Here is a 22,194-nt window from a genome sequence, read left to right on the forward strand (position 1 = left end):
TGCTTCCTCACACTCAACACCAGAAGGTGATCTCCTCCTGCCCCGCTGCACCTTCCCCAAGACAGGCAATGCTCCCTGCCTCAAGGGATGATGCCACCATCTGCCACTGTGCTCCCTGGCCACCAGCCAGAGCCTGAGGCTCATCCTGGTCACCCACTTGCCTCTCATTTATCCATTAATAATTGGTGTCACCATTTGCATGTTTCTGGAATATATCTACTTCTCTCCATTGTCACAGCCACCAGTCTGTTTCAGGCTAACATCATCTCTGGAATGTACTTCCAACCCCTCCTAACTGGCCCTGAATCCACCTTGCCTCCCCTCCCCCCATCCATCTTTGAGACTGCAGTTAATGCAATAATTTTTAATTCCTAACTGATCACATTACTACACAGCGTAGAACTCTTGGCTTCTGTACTAGGGTTCTCTGGAGAAAAAGCCAACAGGAGCTATATTGACTTATTTTTAAGGAATTGGCTCATGCAATTGTGGAGGCTGGAGAGTTTGAAATTTGTTGGGTAGGCTGGACAGTCAGGCAAGAGTTGATGTGGCTGTCTTGAGTCCACATTACACAGGGCAGCAGGCTGGGAGCCCAGAAAGGGTTTCTTACATTGCAGTCTTGAGGAGAATGTCTTCTACTTTGGGGAACTTCAGTCTTTGCTGTCAAGGCCTGCAACTGATTGGATGAGGCCTACCCACATGAGGGAGGGTAATCTGCTTTACTGAAAGTCAACTGATTTCAATGTTACTCTCATCTAGAAATACCTTTGAAGCAACATCTAGACTGGTGTTTGCCTAACATTTGGTCATGTGGCTTAGCCAAGCTGAAATGAAACTAACAATTAAGGTTCCTTTTGCACTTAGGATGAAGGCCACCATCCCAAGCATGACTACAAGGCTCTGTGCAATCCAGCCCCTTTCCCTCCGCCTCTCTGACTGTCTCCTGTTCACTCCTGATCATACTGGCCTCCCTTCCATTCTTGTATATACCATCTTCCTCTCGTCCGAGAACCAGTACACAAGTTGCTCCCTCTGCCTGAAATGTCCTCCTCCCAACCCCCAGCATGTGTGCACATACCCTCCTGCACACACATAAGCAGGTGTACCCCCATACGTGTTGACCAGGGAAGCCCTACCCAATCATCCTTCAGATCCTGGTCCAAATGCTGCCTCTTCTGTGAAGAGTGCCCACACCAGCCAACCTTCCCTGCTTCTTTGACTCAGAATAACTCTGTGCATAATGGTGTGTTTGGTTGTGTGATCATTTATTATCTGTCACCTCCACTAGACTGTAAACTCCTTGAAGGCAGGGACCAGGTCTCCTTGAAGGTCTATGTTGCCCACCAGGGTGCCTCCAGCACTCATAGGTGCTGAGTGAGTGTGTGAACAATTTGGAAAGAATAACTGGTCCTTGAATGTCATGTGTCCTCTGTTCCTTGTAGGGCCCATTCCAGCCGACGTAGGGCCTGCCCTTGCCTCTGGCTCCCCCACATCAGCTTCCCTAGTTCTCCTGCTCTGCTTTGTGGACGCTCTCTGCTCCTCCTTAAGATGAGCTCCCCTAAGCAGAGGAGCCCTCAACCCGTCTGCGCACCATGTGGTTCAGTCCACCTACTGGAGCCTCATCTGAAGCATCGGTTTCAGTCCTTGAAGACAAATATTCCAGACAAAGTGACTTGGTGAAGCTTTTAACTGGAGGAAAGAGGACTGGGAACTGTCCCCTCTCCATGAGCCCTCACATTCATATTTGTAGACAAGCGTTTGTGGAGGCAAAGCTGCTGCTGCCCAATGTCTTCGTGAGAAAATCTTTACATTTTTACTCTCTTGAGTGGAAACCTAACCAAAATCTAGACAGAGCAGAATTTGTGCTACCTTTTCCCTAACACTTAAAATAACAGAAGTTGACTTGTCTAACATCTAGTCATTGTTAATATTTTCCTGTAAACTTGGAAGTTTACAAACTGTAAGTTAAGATCTTGTGTTAAATCTTCCTTCAGGGTAAACCGACCAGCACAAGGTTGGGTTGTTTGTGTCCCAGATGCCTCAGAGCATCCCTGAAATGAGCCTTGTGAAAATTTCAGATTCAGTAGAGGCTACAGCTGTCCTCCAGCACATACAGTCGATGCAGTCATGAAGGCTTGAGGATAGAGCAAACCACACTTTCCCTGTGACTGATCTCCTAAAGCAGAGACGCTTTATCCTCATTCTGGCTCGGCGCCTACTAGCAGAGGTTTCTCCTGCTCTGGCGGCTGCACGTTCAGCTGGCGAATGGTCCATGAAACGTCAGTGCACCAGAGAATGACACCCTTCTGCATCTTTTTGGTGAAGGAAAAGAATCTTAATCTACGTCTTTTGTAAGTTGGGATTTTTTTTCCGCTTTTCATTTTAAAAAATCAGAGCTCTGTTCCTTTATATGGTGAATTTCAGCAATTTTAAAAGTTCATCAGTTTTGTCCCTGAATTTGAGGCAGGATTGAATAAGATGGCAGACACAATGTTAGCACTCTGTTATTCCTCCAGAGAAAAGATGACTTATTTTTTGGAGAGTGGCTTTGAAATTGGCATGTATTAACAACTTACTTAAGACCTCTGGCAAGCCCAGGACTTCTCTTTGAGTGAAAAACTTAGTAAGCAGACAGTTTTGTGTCCCTGAAATTGCACTAAACAGCCCCCCTTCCTCTGTCCCCCGCCCTCCTAATTCTTCACCTGTAGGCTGACTGTGAGGTTAATACCAGATGAAGATTCCGTGACAGTTTCTGCCTCTGTGCCAACAACTCCCAGCAATTTGGAGGGGTGGGCAGGCAGGGAGTTTATCAAGGAGAAGACCACTTCAAGCTTTAAGTTTTCTTTTGAAACACCTGTGTATAAAAATGTCCTTGAAAAATACTGACTCGTATAAACTTGCAGAAATGTTAGAGGCTTCCCTCTCCCCAAACTCTAGTGTTCTTTACCCATTAGCTATTGCAGACTTCAATTCTTCTTTTTCCACAACTATATTTTAGACCACAGAGAGCAGTCCTAAGAAGCAGAGGCACAACTGTTGCCAACAACCAAAACCAAAACCAAAACCACAGAGCAACTGAAGGTTAGACAGGGAACCACCTTCTGTGCCCTGGGATGCAGACCACGGGCACTTGTCATCCTCAGGGATGAGAAGCATTTCCTGATCTGCCATTGGTGTCAGTCTGAACGTTAAAGAGACACTTCTTTTGTCCTCACGTGGCTGTTGGAAGCCGTAGGTTTAGAGGCTCCATTATTCACATCCACCATGGATGCCAGCATGCCAAAACTGTTGGTCTGGAGCAACTATTGAGTTTATTATGTGAAAGAAACAACAGTTTAGGGGTACCCTGAAATAGGCAACTACCTGTATTGCCCGGCCCCTCCCAGGGGGCACTGACTAGCTATGTGAGATGGATCTCTGGACCAGCCAAGGCTGTGGACACAGAAAGAGGAGCAACAGCCTCAGAGAGACCTTGTGAGAGGAGTTCACAGGGAGGGACGGGTCACTGGGCAGTGTGACTGACTGGTGGGCATGGAGGAGTGGGGACACATCCTGTGCTTCCCAGCATCATTCCTCCGTACCTGCCAGGACAGCTGGCCTTCTATTCGGCAGGCCATTCCTGAGGACCTACTGTGTGCTAGTCCCTCTGCTGGATAGTGAGGCCGGCTGGGTAAGATTGCATAGCAGAAAGAGAAAGGCCGGGTGCTCGAAAGATCTTGGGCACCTCTTGAGAGGCTGGGAGCATCTTTTTCAGACTCGCACTTGGGAAGGGGGCTCTGATGGCCATGAAGAGAGCAGATCGGGGTGGCTGGGGGACTCAGGGCTCACCAAACAGCCCAGTGGGGCCCCTCACGAACCACTCCCCATGAGACATCTCTGTTGGCTCATTTGTGGGTCCTCCACACCTCTGGGGCAGCACTTTGCGTATAGGAAACAATTCATAAATATTGGCTGATTTTTTTTTTTCTTTTTAAGTTCTGTGGTCCTTCAGTCCCTTCATGGCGTAGCTGGGTGCTCTGATTCTTCTGTTTCTTTCATGTAAAGAGCTCTCTAAATATTTGGTCAAAAAGGTTTTGGTTTTAGATTAATTCCTAAGCTTCAGTTTACTGTGTCTGTTCAATTCCAGCCTTCCGCTCACTTTTTATCAGAGATTTAATCTTTCAAAAATGGACTTTAGAAATCTAAGATCACTTGAGTTTGTCTTAAGGGGGCTTGGTAAATATTCACGTTTTAAAGTCATTGCTACGTACAACTAGGCTTTTTTGGGAATCGTGGTGGTATAGATAAGTTTGTCATCCCTGCTTCTCAAAACACATTTCTTGACAAATCAGTATTTAAACTTTCCTGGTTAGAGTAACACAAAATGGGACTACTGTTATTTTTAAATCTATATTTGACTTTCTAGTTTTCCTTCCCATGTTTTCAAGAACTGAGTAGATACAGTAGATTTCACAGCTGACATCAGGCTAGTGAGGCACGAAGTCATAATTTATTTAGGCCTCACTGGCATCCGGTGGGCACCAGTAGAGCTCTGACCTTGTCTATTATGTGTTTAAAGCCAGTTATTTTTGCCCTGATGCTTCAAGAAGGACGCAGCCTTGCTGGGAGTTCAGGAAGGGCTCTTTGTTCCCTTATCACAGAGCCAGTTGGGCTGCTCCCGCTTCCCGGTGTGCAGGCTTTGGAAGCTCGCTGCCTCTCCAGATGCCTACTGAACTCAGCATCACTTCATAGGGCAGCCACCTGGGGTGCCAGGAAGTGGGGGACATACCAGGAGAGGGTGTCCTGCTTGGCAAGGCCACCCAGAGTCCTTGGGAGGGTGCCATGGCTGTTCAGTTATTCTAAGTGGAATGACTGTCCGCGGCGAAGAGGTGAAGCAGGAGGGCTCTCCTCATTCTTCCGTCCCCCTGCACCATGCCGCCTTCTCCCTCTTGGATGTTCTGAACTCTCTGTCCTCTCCTTCCACAACCTGCTTGTGGAACTTTATTCTCTGGGAATAGCAGATCGCTGGCAGCGACTCAGGGTGCTTGTCTACCATTGGGCTTGGTATTTTCACAAATACCAAAGCCTTGGGCTAAAGGGCTCAGGACGGGTTTCAGGCCTCTGAGAGGCTTGTAAAGAAGAAGAGGGAAAAGGAGACACCCCCCAGAATCATGACTTGTGAGCTGTGACTTTTGTGAGTGAGAGCAGCCCTGGGTAGGGGGGTGAGGGGACTGAGGGTGCAGCTCTGCAGGTGCTATTGGCTGTTCCAAATCACCAGGTTCTCCACGTGGTGTGTGATTTGGGAACCGGCCCCTGCCGGTGAGCGAAGTTTCTCTAGGTTTCTGTGTTCTCCGAGTGTAGCTCTCTGTCATACACGGGAGTGTATCTGGGTACATGGCAAAGAGGAACGTGAGCGTAAGAGGCACATATGATGTGTGGATGGGCGGTGTCTACCGGCACCCGAGAGCCGGGTTCTCAAACTTTAAAGTGCATGAACCCTGGAGAGGGATCTCGGTAAGTGCAGATTCTGATTCACTAGTTCCAGGGCAGGACCCAGAGAGAACGTGCTTCTCTGGCAAGCCTGCAGATGCCGCGGATACTGCGTGGACCACTGTGACATGGCCCTGCAACAATGCTTCTCAGCTTTGGGGCTGCAGATCCCCACACCTGGGGAGCTTTTACAACCTCTGATGCCAGGTTGTACCCCACAGTTGAAATCAGAATCTCCGAGGGCAGGACAGTAGTATCAGTAGTTTTGGAAGCTCTCCCTGCAATTCCCACTCAGGCTGCATTCGTGGTGGGGCTGGGTGGGGAGTGAGTGCTGAGCGGATTCCTGTCACTTTGGAAATTTACCAAAGGTATGTTGCCGCTGCCGCCGTCAGATAGTGTGCCCTTTAAGTGTATACGAATTAAAACGAACAGCTACTTTTGGTGTTGCCAGCTGTGTTTTAAGAGAACACTAAGAAGCTTCCCAAGATTTCCTCCAGCCGCCAAGGCTGCTCCGCCCTGTTTATCCGCGGTGGAGCCTCAGCCAGAGCCCCTCAGATGCTGTTGCTCCTCTCCATTTACCCGAGGGCTTCTGTTCCTGCTGCACAGCCAGCTGCTCTCAGTTCTTTCTGGCTGTGACAGGGTCTAGATGAGAATAAAATGGGATGTTTTATCTTCCTGTAGAGCAGGGGGTTCTCAACCCTGACGCATATTTGAATCACCTTGGGCGACTGATTCTGAGTTAATGGGTCTGGGACAGGGTCCCTGCACCAGGGGAGCTTTAAAAGCTCCCTGGGTGATTCTAATGTGAACTCAGGGATGAGAGCCAGGTTATAAGAAACTTAAAAAAAAAAAAATACGTATTTGTATTTTCTTCAACATCTTAAAAACTGGTTCTAGAAAATAAAAGATGATGCTCAGACCATAAAATATGGAAATTGTTTTTTAAATATACATTTAATGATTTCTTTAAATACATATTTAAATCTGTATTTCCCCCCATCCAGTATCTGGTATTTTTGAGGAGGCCAGTGGGCAAAGTGGGGAGATTCTTGAGCCGGATTTGGAGTACACCATTGGAGAAAGAAATTGTTCCTGATGTAATTATCACTCATTGTATTAATTAGGGCAATGCTAACTGGTGTAACACTGTGGGATTTTGGCGCACACGTAACAGTATGGCCCAGGGAGGAGGTCACAGGGGCGACCCTCCTGTGCGTAGTCATTCAGGGCCCCCAGTTTGTGTCTCCAAGGTGGCCTTGGGAGGGGGGCGTGGAAGAGTGGGTGGGGCTCAGGGAGGCTTAGGGGAGGGCCCCACTGGCTCACACCCCATTGGCCAGAGCTCAGTCACTTGGCCACTCCCACCTGTGTGGAGTGGTAAGCGCCCAGCCCCACGCCATGAAGGATGTCTCTGTGACCTACAGCATTTGTGTCTGGGATCAGATGCCTCCCAGAAAGGCACAGGTGCGCCGAGGCCGGGTGTGGGCCCTGCACTTGGAAATGCAAACTCCAGGCCGCCTGGGTGCAGGTGCGAGAGCCTGCGGAGCTGAAGTGCCGTGTTAAGCGCCTGTGCTCTTTTGTTCTTTTCTCCACAGATATCGCAAACGGCACCAGTTCAGGGGGGTACCGCCCACCTCCCAGAACCAAAGAAGTCATCATCAATGGCCAGACTGTGAAACTTAAATATTGTTTCACCTGCAAGATTTTCCGGCCCCCTCGTGCCTCTCATTGTAGCCTTTGCGATAACTGCGTAGGTGAGTAGAAGCAGAAATTGCCTCTGTTCCACTTCTAAAACGCTTGTGCTCAAATGTCTGTAGCTGATGGAGTAGCTGATTCCCTCTGAATAGGCCTTGTGCTAAAGAAAGTCAGCATGTATGTCTCTTTAATCCTTCAAAACCAAACAACTAAATAATAATTAACGTTTCAACCCTATTGCCTCCTGCCACTGATCTCGTTCACCAAGCCTAGCGTTACCAAACCTTTTTTAGTTTTTCTTTTTACATCCTGCAGCACCTCTAGGACAGCACAGTGCCCTAGACCTTCTCCTCCTCAGGGTATGCACAACAGAGTGGGAGTTCTTTGTTCCTGGGAGCTGCCAGATGGGCAGGCACTTGAAATAAAACCATTTCACCCCGAGATCCCTTCATTGCCCAAGGAGCTGCCTCTGTATATACCCAGATGTGATTTGTGCAAGTCTCCCAACTCCTCAGAGTGGCATTTTGCCTGGGGAGGTGGAGGCATTTGAAGGCCAGGGAGAGGAAAAGAGACAGAGAGGCCAAGAGACTTCCAGGCCCGCAGTTAGCATCATCACTCTTCCCAGAGACCACCAAGACCTACCTTCTCTGTCAACTTGTTTTCTCCAGGACAGACTAGGAGACAGGCAGAGGGAACACGGTGGGGCAAGAGGTCCTTAGTTGTCAGATTCGGCCCTGTGGTTAGGCCACCAGCGCCCCTGCACAGGATTTCTACAACTGATATGGGTGTTATCCCCTTGGAACTATTTGGCAAAAACTTCCTGTCACTTGAGACTAAGAGCTGCTACCTGCATCCACAGACCATCTTCTCTTCTGGGATGGAGCTTCTCCGAGATGCGGTTGGCAAGGAGACAGCTGAAGCCCCAAGTTACAAGAAGGGTAGTGAGAAACGGACCAAGGCTTTGCCCCACTGGGGACGACCCACATGTCTTCAGCCCCACAGCCTGCTCTAGTAGAAGTAACCAAGGATTTTCCTGGGCAAGTGGGCATGAAAATCCTGTTAACCTCATACCTAAAAAAAAATAGAACACTTCAGAATAAACCTGGTTTTCCTTAGTAACACATTATCGATTGGCAGCACTTTTTGAGCTGATTAGAATTTGCAGTCTCAATTCTTCTTGAGAAAAATATAATGTTATAGAATGTATTTCCTGCTGTACAAAGCAGTTTTCCTTTTATTTGTCTGAAATGTGCTTTATCCTAACTTTAATAATCTACAGCTTGGTAGAAAGTCCATGTTTTCCCTACCAGGCCTTGTCTTGGTTTTATTAACTCGGGTAGATTACTTTTAGCCTTGGCTCCCCAGTGAAAGAGCATGGGATTTTGTTCAGTCTTTCCCGTGTAGTAAGAATCAGTTAAGAGCCTGGAATCTGGCGCCCAATGGCCTGGGTGCAAATACTAGCTTTTTGACTCAGACAGGCTACCTCATCTCCCTCCGCCTTGGTTTTCTCACCTCTACAATGATGTCAATAGAAGCACCTCACGGGATGCTTGACAGTGTAAACGAGTTAATGCATCCAAAGCACTTAGAACGGTGCCTGGCTTTTGGCAGATGCTCTGTAATTGTTAGCTCCTGTTCTGTTATTACTACTGTTCCCTTGACATTTCAGTTGCCTTTCTCTGGCCAATTTCTTGATCCACTGTGGCCCTCTACAGGTGTGATGACCAAGACTCTACCTGGTCCTCTATCTGAGGACACAAGCAGGGTTTCTACAAGGACACATGACAGCTTTTGTGTTCTAATACCCTCCCTGGTGACTCCAGCCCCAGTGGCCAGCCCATGCCCACCTTAAGGACACTTTTGAGCCAAAGCAGCATAGTGGCTTAAATATCTTTAGGGAAATGATCTGTAGGGATTCACAGGACCCTTTCTTGGGTTGTGACTTTGGTATTATTACATGATGGAATATTATGTGATGGAATAGTATGTAATTTATACTTCCTCACATAAAATTTTCTGTTATTTTGCATTTCTTCTCCTGGAGGGCTAATGACTTGCTTCAGTCAGTATTTATAGGAAGGGGTTTATTACCTACAGACCTGAAGAGGTTACTGGGCACCTCCTTTTCTGTATCATTTATAAAAATGTTCACCCGTTACTGGACACCTGACTGTTTCTATTCATTCATTTGTGTCAGTTGGTCTCAATCTTCTGTTTTCTGTCTGTAGCCTAGATTCCTAATCATGATAAAACTTTCTCCCTATCTTGTAGCAGTTTAAAATTCTCTTCAGATTATATTGTAAAACACTTTCAAAAAGTTCGTATAATTCCTTCATTTGTTCCCCCCATCACCCATAGGTTTACATGTTCCTTAAAGAACTCTGATGAATTAGATATAAAATCCTCTTACCAAAATTATATATCAAGTTAATGGTGTACTTCTCATATAGTATAATTATTTAAGTACCCTTTTTTATAGAAACTACCAGCTGAGAAAATAAGAGCCATCAGTCTATAATAGTTAGGAGCCCTTCTGATAGGTTCTGAGCAACCTTTCTGATAAATCCAAGTCACCATGGTAATCTAAACCCCCACAAGCAAACATGATGTTGCCCTATCATGCGAAGATGCAGAACAGCAATAGAAAGGAGAGGAAGGGGGAAAGATTGGGGTGGGCTCAAGAGGAGGAAACTGGACAAAGAACACGTTGCCAAGAGCTGCCTCTAAGCATCACCTGATGGTCCCAGGGCTGGAGGTTGGCAAACCCCCATCAGGGAGGACAGGTGAGACAAATACTGTACAGTTGATTTAAAATAAAGCTGCTCACAGCACTCACAGAACAACCACACAGTGATTCAAACCTACGTCGCTTTGGCTTCCCAGTTCATTACACTACATTTGGGCCTTTGGTGTGACCCATTATCTGAGCAACGAATTGGACCTTATGCATTCAGGAAAGGAGAGTGGAAATCAGATGTCTCCAACTGAGAAGCATATTTGCAGAATTTGCCACTATTTTATTTTTAGATAGAAATTTATATTGAAAGAATTCTACTTTTTGCAGCCAGGGGAGGAAAATACGACGATGTGCTGCAAGCCAGGGTTAGCACACGTGGCTTCCCTTCCCTTGTAATGAAGGGGTTTGGCTTGGGTTGGCAGCTCCTAGGTACGCACACAAATGTCGCTTTGCACTGGGAGAGGAGAGGGGAAAATGCAGCTTCCCGGGCAGTTCAGAAGAGGATTTTTCTTTTTTAAATAAGTCTGAAATGAGAGCAAAGTCACAGGGGCTCTGTACTTTGAGTTGAGGACTGAGGGAAAAGCTTTCTTGGGGAGCAAACTCTGCTGCTGATATAGGACCAGTTAGCCCAGCCAGGTGGTTGGGACATTCAGAGACCCAGGGCTGAATCCTGGTCTTGTCCTTGGATAGTATTGGAACCTGGGCAGATTATCTGACCACCGCCAGTTGTTTCCACACCTGCAAAGTGAGGTGATCCTAGTACTGCCCCACAGGTTTCTTTAAGGATGAAGCAAGATAGTGACCGGCAAGCACCCAGTACAGACCCAGGGACGTGCAGGGCTTAGAAAGGGCTGGCCGGTAGTGTTGTTATTTTGTGTAGCGGGAGGAGTGCTGTCTCGGTGCTCCCAGGGAACCGCAGAGAAGGAGATTCCCTTCACAGAGCAGCCGGAGTCCCCTTGTTTTCCGTAATCTGGGAGGGTTTTGATGATCTGCTGCCGCAGGGATGAATATATTCTCCCTCTCTGCTTCTGTTCATCTGTTTCTGTCTCTCTCTTGTTCTCTCTCGGTGTTGCCATCAAATTGCTTCTGAACTTTTGAAACGGACTATTTGGGGTTGTTTGTTCATCCAGGCCATTTTTGACATTGAGAATATTTTTAAACAGCTGTCAGCTGGGGCCGGGGAGCCACCTCTGCTCACTCAGACCCTTGGGGTCCCACAGATCATGAAAATGAAAGAGTGAACAGAAGGAGCTGGAAAGCAAACACGCACTTGTGAGGTCTTCTCCAACCCACTACGTACTCTCCAGCCCCAAAGGAGTCCCCTCATTTCCTTGACCAGGGCGGACACTTTTAGAGAAGTCTTACCTTTGGGGGCCTCTGGTCCAGTGTCAGAAGAGCCAGCAGCTTACTCTAGAATTGGGTATTTTTCATACAACCTAAACCTATCATAAAAAGGGATTTACTGGAAAGTGACGTATTCACACACTGTGAATGAAATTCGGTTTGCTCAGCATTGAGATAGGGCATTGTAAGCATTTGCAAGCCTGCTGCACGAGAATGTGTCTAACGTTGAGCAGTCAGGAGGCAGCTGGAGGCGCCAGCACCTGGATCCCAGACCTGCTGACCTGTCTGGGCAAAGGGGAGCCTCTCTGTGTCTGCGATGCCACATCTGGACCTGCTGTGAGCACAAAGGAGGTGGTGCATGAAGCCCTCAAGTAGTGTCAGCCCCTGTGGAGCTCTTGGCAGGACCAGCCTTTTCCCTCACACAGGCCTGGTCCCATTTTCTTCTGTCCCCTTCTGTCAGTTGTGGTGTAGATGGCACCAAGAACTCCGCAGGGACTCAGTGTCCAGTTACCCTTGTTCTGGGAAGAGCTTAACCGTCATCTTTAAATGCCTGCACTGTCTCTCCTGGGCAGTTTACTACACACTCTTCCTTCTGCCCCACAGTGTCTCCTTCCCATCGATCTAGCTGCTTCCTCTGTGATGTGGGTTTCTGAGCTCAGACTGCGGATGTCTTGTCTTCTGTGTGCAGTCTGCTGTGTGCTGCTGCTGCTGCCCATTAGAGTCCAGTTACTGCTTCATAGTTGTATCAATATTAAGAGGTCTGGAATATCTGAGATTTAAAATTGCAGCTGCCTCCTGCACTCTAGGATTCCCTTTTAACTGTTTGGGTATAGTGAGAAAGGTATTAGTTTTCCATAGGAAAGCGAGTCATTTGAAGGGAATGGAACAAGCTGGCATTTGTATCCCCCCAGGAACCAAAAAACGCAGGGATTTACTGTGTGCCACCCCCGCCACCGCGGTTTCCGGTATCCTTGCTTTTCACTGATGTTTAATGAGCACCTATGTGTCAGGCACTGTACTAGTATCTAGATGCATCAAAATAAAGTACAATCCCCAAGAATCATTATTAAGAACAGACCAAAGAGAATTCAAGGCAGAAAGCATTATATATATCATGTTATTTGGCTCAAAAAGAGTAATTTTACATTGGTAAAGAAATCAATTAAAAATTCAGTCACAACACATATGCATCAAATAACATTGCATCAAAATACAGAAAGCAAAAATTGTCAGAAAACACAAGGACAATTTGGTATAAGCATAATGCTAGTGAGAAATAATAACATACCTCTGGTTTTGTTGGCTCAGGTAAGCGAACTAAAAGTAAGAAAATAAAATTTTAATTTTATAATTATAACATATATTAATATATAATTAACAAACATATGCTGAACTTTGTTCCTACAAAGTTTACTTAGTTTTTTTAACTGATTGTGGAACACTAGCAAAATTAACCATACTAGCTGCACAGAAATTTCTAACTTCCTAAAAGCAGATATTGCACAGACTGTGTCATCTAATGACGCAACAATAAAATTAGAAATCCATCACAAAAATATAAATACACAAGCCTAACCTAACTGTAATATTTTAACAAAATCTTTTCATCAATTCTTGGGTGACAGAGACTTCAAAATTGTCACTGTAGAATAGTCAGAAAATGACAATAAGAACAATGCAAAATAAAATGCTGCTAGTCAGGGGTCATTGTGCTGTATACCAGAAACTGACACATTGTAACTGACTATACTTCAATTAAAAAAAAATTTTTTTTAAACTACTAGTCAGAATTCTAAATTTTAAGCACACAAAATAGTTAACCTCAGCAGAAAAGGAGTTATTTGGAAGCTCTCAGGTAGCTGGTAGAAATGAAGGAGAAAGCTGGAGACCCAGACTCACAGACCAGGAAAAGCTGGGGCAGGTGGGTGGCTGAGCACAGTCAGTCACTCCTGCAGTAGGATATCGCAAGAGGTGCAGGCACCACAAGAAAGATGTTTATGGTACCGCCACTGAGTTCTAACTCTGTGGCTGCCATAGCTTAGAACTGTGACTCTGTCTGTCTGCAAGGACCATGGGCTCTGGGCTCAGAGGTCTGGTTTGGTCTCCACACCCAGGCAGCCAGCGAGGCAGGAGAGGTAGCTGCCCCACTCTTAGCTTCTATAATGGGGGTGGCAGGGTGGGGCCTACTTCCCATCTATTTTGAGATCCTCCACAAACAGGAAGTTTACTTAGATGGTGGATGGCCAATGAAATTAACAGTTTTTAAAAGTCTAGTACAACCCCCCCCCCGAATTTAGAAGCAAATAAACGAACATAGCAGCCATCTCAAGAAGACAGAAAAAGAATAGCAAAATAAACTCAAGAAAAACAGGAAGAAAACAATTAATAACCTAGAAAACAGAAAAATAAATATGATACCAGATCTAGTTCTTTGGCAAATAAATAACAAAAAGATACTCTTCTGGTAAGACTGAAAGAGAGAAAACAGATTCAAATGAGACATTCTCCCCCACAAACTTACTTATAGTGTAATGCAGTTGGAGGCAGAGGACTAGATAAAAAATGTGCAGTTCAGTTACCAAAACCGTTTTGGAACACGAAACGGTGCAGGTAGACATGCATTATTAGATATTATGAAGTCCGAAGCATATTACCAACCCACAGACCAGTGACAGAAAGCGACCCAAGGGCTGAGGCACAGGCACATGGGTATACATGTACACGTGTGAGGGATTTCTTCAGTGTCCATTTCTATACTTTCCAAATCCCCAAAGCGATCATTAGATACACAGTTCTGCTAAGGTGTCTGGGTCTGGGTCTTGTAGTCTGCAGGGGAAGGCAAAGCAGTGTAAGTAAACACAACAACACACTAAGTGCAGCTGTGGGTAAGGGTCTTTGAGAGCCCAGGTTTCACTGCGCGGTTTGTCCCTGTACCAAGTCTGACAGTGTAAGTAGGAGTTACTGGATTGCAGAAGAGCAGGACGCCCAGAATTTAGACATCTCAGCAGACAGAACATAGAACAGAGGCTCAGAGACTTGCAGGGAAGAGCAAGGCATTTAGCCCAGCAGGGATTTTTGAAAAGTCAAAAAGTTCAAACTGCTGAGATTATTGGAAGCTGTTTAATCTTCACTGTTCATGTGGGGGCTGCCGTCAGCTTTCTGTGGGGCTGTGTTTTTCTGCTCCTGAAGGCTTCCAGCCCCTTTGTGTTAACCTTTTAGTTTTTTTTTCTTAATGTATGGAATTTCATCCTTTCTTTCTGGTTTAAGCAATAGGTCTTATAACTAAATTTTTAAATGTACCAAACAATCTAATTAATGCTTTTGGATTCAAGCCATTGATCACATCTTCACCCACTCCCATTCTTTGACCTCTCTGGAGAGTTTCTGCGCACCTCAGATCCGCCAGTAACTGTGTCCCCCTCCTCTAACTTGAGGTGAATATTTACAGACATGAGATCTTTTAGCTGAAACAAACTTGGAGGTTTTTCTTTTCACAGATAATCTACTGTAGTGCACTGAGGGTTTAAGGAGACTTGCAAAATGACAGATAGCTTCAGGGAACATGATCATCATTGTGATGTAACTCACACTTTACAAGATCATGGGGAGAGCCAGAATTCATTTCACGGCTGTGCCGAAGACTGCCATTTGTTCATAAAGGGTTTTATTCATTGAGAGAAGAAACTCAGAGTCAAATGTGCTCACCTCTAAACAATGTAAATAAGACTTTGGCTGTGTATATTTGACACTAACTTATTCCTGGTTTTCTGATAAGCAACTCAGGTCCTTTTCAGAAATGGATGGGAATTTTCATTGTCACTCATCATCAATGACTCATTGTTATTAGTTCGAGTGACAGATGCAGAATTCCAAGTAACCTTCCTGACTCATTTGACCATCAGATGACATTCTTTCCTGGAAGACTTTTCACCTCCTTTTATGCCAAATTAAAACGGTTCCTGGTTGTCAGACGCTGTTTTTTCTCTTTCCTGCCAGCTCTCATTTTCTATACTTCACTATTGGTTCCCAGCTCCTGGGAGCCAATTGTTCTTCCGTTGGTCCTTCTGTAGCCTCTTCCTGGCTCTCCCCCAGCTCCACTCCTAGCTCCCCTTCATCCTCCATGGATTCTTCCTGCTGTGGCTGGAGACACCCTTTTGATTCAGCCAGATAAGCTCCTGGTCCCTTCTCTGGCAACATCTTTCTCAACATGCCTGCCCCACAGTAAAAGCTCTTGTGTTCTGCCACCAAGAGTTTCTTCCCCTTAAAATTAAAATTGAGTCAGTCTAGAGGTGCTTTTGAGGCAGTGACCAAAATAAAATAAAATTCTACAAAATCTTTCATATTCCAGAAGAATTTCCTTCGTAACATGTTTGTTACAGATGTAAGTAGGTATAAGTAGATGTAAGTTCTTCAAAATGGAGTACCTGGGCCGGGGAGCCTGCATTTTAGAAAATTAAAAGTAGAGAGGATCTTATGCACAATCAACGTTGAGAGTCATGGGAACAGACTTTCTCAGACCCTCTCTAGGTTCTACCATTGAGGTCAGGCCAGCTGGATGTGTTGGAAATTGCTCATATCTCTCTCTGGAGAGCAGCAGCCAGCAGTGAGGCCTTCTATTGAAGGTAGCTAATTCCAGAAGAGCACTGCTATGGTGAGCTGCAACCTTGAAAAATTAATATTAGTAAATCACTACCATCTTTTGAGGCTTGTTGGAAACCATGCATTATAATTTTATAGATGAAAATTTATCAGTAATTTGTATTTCTTCTCTAACTCATCTTCAGGTCGCAGTCCTGGGTGTTTGAGGTGGACATTGACATGGTTTGACCACCTGGGTAGAAGTCCAGCAAGCTTCATGGCCAGACCAGGGCCCAGGGGTGGATGTTGAGAGTCAAGAAGAGGCCAAATCTGTAGAGAGCTTTGTAAAGCAAGTGAACTATCATCCTAAAGAAATATTTGACAGGGTTGTAGCACTCAGAATATCTACTCTGACCTTAGGAGGTTTATCTCAGACCAATTCCCATAAAGAGGAGAAATGGGAGGAAAGGCTGGAAAAATTCAATGGCAGCCACACTGGCCCTTGGATGCCTGTTGAGAAAGAAAGATTAGACTCGGCCCCTAGTGCATGGTGCTTATGCAGGAAATTGAGATGGTCTATCTCACACACAAGTGTAAAGTGAATTGATGAGATGTATTAGTTAGCTCTTGACCGGTGATGCTGTATAACAAACACCCTCCAGAGTCTCAGTGCCTTTTAAAAAAAGCATTCCTTTTTCTCATGTGCCTGTGGGTCATCTGGGACAGCTCTGGGCGTGGCTCCGGGCATTGCTCAGGTTCAGTCTTCTCAGATTTGATTCTGGGACCCACACAGAAAGGATAGCAGCTGCCAGGCATGTTCTCCTCATGGTGGGGTCATGGACCACGTGTTGATGGGGCTAAAATATGCAGTGTCGCTTACGGCACATCTGCTAAGACTCCGTTAGCCATGACCATGACCTTGACCGTGTCCTATCAGTGGGGCAGGGAAGGATACTCCACTTTGAGGAGGGGAGCAGTGCATACTTGCTGAAATAATCCAGTCTGTCACATGCAGAGAGACTGAAAAGCCAAAGATCAGTTACTTTCTGAGAAGCAGCTGTATGTCTTATTCACCTTTTTAAAGCAGATGGTGCCTTACAGTAGATGCCCTGTTGTTGACTTGACTTGCCTGGAATTGAAATTGGCCTCTAGCAATGGATTTGGGAATTAGGGAGGCTAAGGCTGAAACATACCTCACCAGCCTCCAAATTTCTTCTCCCAAGATATTTGTGGCTGTATCAGCCCATCCAGCTGCTCTCTGTTGGGTATTAAACAATAAATCTTTCACCAAATTCCACCCACTGTTTGTAGGAGTTGGGCAGGACTGAGCTGTTAAAGGTTGGAAACTTGGATAGTAAAAAAATAACCTGTGTGCTTTAGCTTTGAAAGCTTAATAAACGTTTGTACTTTGTTTTTTAAAAGCTATGAAAATTATTTGGTTTCTTGGAACAGATTAAGGTTTCATGTTATTTTTAGAAGGTTGAGAAGTATTTTAAATAAAGGATTAATTGAACTGGAAAGACCATAGACCATATTGGAATAAAGGAAGAAAAATAATTTATTTAAGAATCTAGTAATGTACCTATGAAAATATAATTATTATATTTTCTTGATTAAAGTGAAATGAATACATAGAAGTAATTTGTACTAAAATAACTTTCATTTTTATGATACCATCACGTATTTATGTATGTTTTTTTCCCTTTGGAGGTAGTTCTATATACGTTATCTCATTTGCTGCTCACAACCAGCCTGAGCATTAGCAGGGCAGAGAGAACCATCCACATTTGCTACAGAACTCAAATTCAGAGAGGGCAGGGGCTGTCCAGGCCCACACAGCAAGACACTGGCAGCTAGAACTAGAGGGAAGCCTCCCAGCCTCTGTGTGAAGGTGTGTAAACCACAGACTTAGAGCAGAGAAAAACTCAGCCGGGCCTGCAAGTCAGCAGCAGGTGGACAAGTAAAACCGTAACAGGTGAGGAAAGGTAACCATTTCTACACCAGCCTGGGAGAAACACAGATCATCCAACAGTTCGTGTCCACCGTGAGTGGGGCCCTGTGCCTGGTACGAGGCTGGGGTGCAATGTGCAGAGGGAGAGTGGAAGACGAATCCCACATGTCACCAGCCTTTAAAAGCTTGTAAAAGCTGAGGAGGAACTGGGGAGGTTAGCGTCTGGCACGACCTAGTGGGGCTCATGCAGAGTTATAAGGATGCTCAACATGTTAGTTATTCCCAAGATTATCATGTTAACAAGACAAGATATAGTGTAAGTACTTTAATTTTTAAAAATCTTTCATAGATGGCATATGAAGATGATTTTACCCTCTGGAAATTATACTGCCTCACCATTCTTGTTTTCAGTGTCACAAAGGCTCTCTGTACCTCGGATTGGACCTCTTCCTCCTCAGGGTTCCTGTTAGTCTTTAAGATCCTAGGCAAGAGTTTAATGGGTCTGCAGGAACCAGTAAGCTGATAGGTTTCAGCCACCTGAGCGAAAGTAGTGAACCCTAAACATTAGAAAGAGTTCAACGATCTCTTGATAATCCCCCAAGACAGACAGACCAGGACAGGGGCCCTACTGCAGACATGCAGCTCACTCCCTGGGCCCAAGCCCTCCAAGGACACGCCTGACTAGGGGCCGAGACCCTTGCCTCTAGGGTTTGCTTAGAGCAGGGATACCTCACCTGCGCACCGTGGATGGGATTCAAGGGATCCACGAGCTTGGATGGGAAAAACCATGACATCTCTATTCTCACTCGCCTCCAAATGAAATGTAATATGTCCTTCAGTGATAACAGAGGCACCCCGCTAGTTGTGTTAGTCACTAGAAACCACAGACATTTTCAAATGACGTTACAGACATCGCAGGTAAATCAGAAGCTCACTGACACTTGCTACCAGTTAGAAACTGCAGTGCTTGATAAACCTTAGCTCTTGCTATTTGGCATATGAATAAATAAGCATGTATTTTACTATGTCACAACTTTTAAACTGTTTTGAAAATGAGATTTATTTCTGGTTTCTTTCATCACCCCACGGAGGCTATGTATTTAACAACATTCTGGGAAGGGGTCCCCGGCTTCACGAGACTGCGAACAGGGTTCCTGGCACACAAACTAGGTTAAGAACCCCAGTGGAGTCTTGTTTAGAGCCTGCAGTTATTAGAAAACAGGCTGCTTAAGATGACAGGTAGCATTGCTCCCACCCCAGAGGGCTTCTGTTGATTTTTTTCAAGTAATAGTAACAGTTATTTCAAGAATTCCATTTTTAAACGTTTCTTTTTTAAGAAAAGAAAAACTATACTGGGCTCATTCTTCCTTCCTCTTTCTCAACCCAAACACAGGTGTACAGTGCGCGGCGCGCACATGCACACACAGACACACACACACAGAGCTTCCTGCAGGGGGCGGGCGGGCCTGGGCCACCCACCTGGGTGCCTGTCAAACCTGGTGTCCAGCCTGCTCCAGACTCCTGGTGGTTTTCTGGGAGCATCTGTGTCACCTTTTCATTGCAAAGTAGAAAACAGAGAGCTCACTGGCAGGTTGGGGTCTGTGCCCCTGGCCCTTCCCAGCCTCTCCCTCCCCACCTCTGTGTTCCTGGGTAAATAGAACCCTTCTTAAAAATTGTTAAGACGTGGGGAGGGTATAGCTCAAATGGTAGAGTGCATGCTCAGTATGCATGAGGTCCTAGGTTCAATCCCCAGTACCTCCTCTAAAAATAAATAAATAAACCTAATTACCCTCACCCCCAAAAAAACTTAAAAAAAATTATTAAGAATTCACTGTTTCCCACTGTTCATGTCTCAATCGCTTTATGCTGCTTAGAAATCTTGGGAAGAAAAGAACCCTTGGTGCAGTTAAAGAAATCTAAATTTTCCCACAAAAGATAATACAATATTGTGTTAAAGTTGAAGCTAGGATTATTTCCAAGCCCCAATCAGGTTTTATAATGGTTTGTGTCACATACCTTTTCATTGAAAGTTAGCAAAAATAAGATGGTGTTACAGAGAAGACGCTTGGATCTTACACATTAAATTCACAGCCATATCACAGTTGAATGGTGTGCTATGTATCGTGTGATAGAAGTAGCCAGTTGTCTACCAAGCCATTTGTGCCTGAAAAACCATTTGGTTAGTACTAACTGATTTATGGATTTGTTTTTCACTTCAATGAATTGAACCAAAAATGAATTTTTTCCATCTTTGATCATACTGAATATTTGCTGCAGGACAGAAAATCATCAGCATGTATGCCTGGGATTCTTATAATGCTGTGCTCAGAGATGTGGTGCTTCTAGGCTAAGAATCCTTTAGGGCTATACACATGGCCATGTATACGTACCAGTGTAAGAATGACTGAATTAATCTACTGTCGATTGTGTGCCTGGCTCGTTGCTCGGTGGGCACCGGGGAGACGATGGTGAACTTGAACAGCACAGCCCTGTCTGTAGAGCTTTGCTATGGAGGAGCACAGGTAGATTAACGAACACCTGTGGGACAGGGTCACATGGGCGTGTACAGGAGAGACTCCTAACCCAGAGGAAGGAGCATCCCATCTGAAACTAAAGGATGAGTGCCAGTCGTCGGGCAAAGGGAGGCAGGCGACTAGGAGGAAGACGTGTGCAGAAGCCCAGAGCAGCAGGAGGCAGGCAGACCGAGGGCCTGGAGGAAGTGGCTGCCCTCCAGGAGATGTGGAGACTTCAGGCAGAGAGGACCGAAGCAAGAGGCAGGACGTGAGCATACACCTTCCAAGCCATGCTATGGAATTTCAACCTTATCCTAAGGGCAAGAGCGATGGAGTGGCCTTATCAACTGTGTATTTCAGGAAGTGCCCTCTGTCAGCATTGCAGACAGTGAACTGTATGGTGATAAGATGGGTCCAAGGAGATGGGCGAGAGGGCTGCTGCCCCAGGGTACGGGCAGGTTACAGCAACCCAGGCTCAGGTAGTAGCCACGGAGATGGAAAGATGCCGTGGGCGGATCCCAGAAATACTCTGGAGGAAGAAGCCACAGCACTCAGTGCTTCATTAAATTCATTGAGTTGGGGCAAAGAAGACAGTTTGATCCTTCTGTCTCCTGAGCATGTGGTTATTTTCCCATGTTAGAAAACTAATGCTTTTAAAGAAAAGTAGAGTTCACATATTTCAGGTGAATCATGACACGATGACCTGAGTCTGTAAAGAACATGACTCAGTTTAACCACCTGGAGCCCTCTGGCTCTTGGTCCAGAGCTTGATCTGCAGCAGCTTAAACACGAGGATCCAGAGACAGTGAAGTCAGCTTCCGGGCACCGAACCTGAGCCCCGCGTATGTCCAGCTCTGAATGGTTGGCTGGAGTCTGCAGTCAAAAAACACACAGAAGGAAGAAAACGGGAGAGGAGAAAAGGAGTGTTAGAAAATAGTAGGAAAAGAAATGCAGAAAGGAGGGAGCAAGAAAGGCAGACGCGGAGAGGAAGTGAGAGGTAGTGAAATGGATGTGGTAACACAGGTGCGGGATCCGAGCCCTGCGGGGCGGAGCTGTGACCAGAGAGGGCGCCCCCCAGCTGCTCAGGGTGCCAGCCCTGCCACCGGGGCAGAACCCCAGTGACTCAGCTCCCTCGGCCAGAACGTTCCCCACGGCCAGCATGACCTCTCCTCCCTTCTGTCCAGCTCTTTACAGTTTACAAGGGGAGGTCCTGAAGAGCACTGAGAGCTTTGTGGAGAGCGAGGTGGACTCTTTAATAGTCTTTTGACAAAAATCGTTTTAATAAGCTGCTAATGAATCCGTTTTCAACCCTGCTAGAAGCAGAAAGTTTCCCCTTCTCCTGGGGCTTCGGGATAGACAACAGAGGCGGTGAAGACAGTGCTGAGAGGAGGAAGCAAATTCTTCAAGAATCCACAGATAGCAAGGGACTGTCCATGGACAAAGACTGGACTCTGGGCGAGTGCTTTAGCGAAAGTAGAGGAAGGGGAGCCTAGCCTCAGGATGTCAGGGAACAAGCAAGGGAACCCCATAGATGCAACCAGGCTGGAATAGGTCCAGTCTCCTCGACTTGCTGACTAAAAGTCATCAGCGGTTCCTTGGAGAGAAAAACTGGGAGATAACATCATAACGTGCATTTGTGAAACTTTTACCCATAACTTTGTAGGGCGAGTCCTTCTAATGCTCATCCCAGAGGGGACATCCCAACAGAGTCCTTCGCTGGCATCATAGAGGAGTGGCCCCGCCCCCTCATATATGATTATCTGCAGGCAGCTAACGAGGGAGATCCTGCCCAAGTCAAGAAGCTGGACCTAGTGTGGGAACAATCAAGAAAACCGCCCGCCCCCGTGAAAGTTCAGTGAGCCTTGTTTTGTTCAGTCCGTCGCCATGGGAGCCTCACACACCCCCAGGAG

The 22,194-nt window shown here is 45.9% G+C and overlaps 1 protein-coding gene across 2 annotated transcripts in view; it reads left to right on the plus strand.

Annotated features, from left to right (window-relative positions):
- The window catches only part of ZDHHC14 (zinc finger DHHC-type palmitoyltransferase 14), a 242,980-nt gene that overhangs the window by 173,400 nt on the left and 47,386 nt on the right, over nucleotides 1-22,194 (plus strand). For both annotated transcript variants that reach the window (XM_032485248.1, XM_032485249.1), the window contains exon 3: nucleotides 7,062-7,220. In XM_032485248.1, the coding sequence (XP_032341139.1) occupies nucleotides 7,062-7,220 (159 nt within the window). The remainder of the gene's footprint in view (nucleotides 1-7,061; nucleotides 7,221-22,194) is intronic.

Source organism: Camelus ferus, chromosome 8 (genome assembly GCF_009834535.1).
Source record: "Camelus ferus isolate YT-003-E chromosome 8, BCGSAC_Cfer_1.0, whole genome shotgun sequence".
NCBI lineage: Eukaryota > Metazoa > Chordata > Mammalia > Artiodactyla > Camelidae > Camelus > Camelus ferus.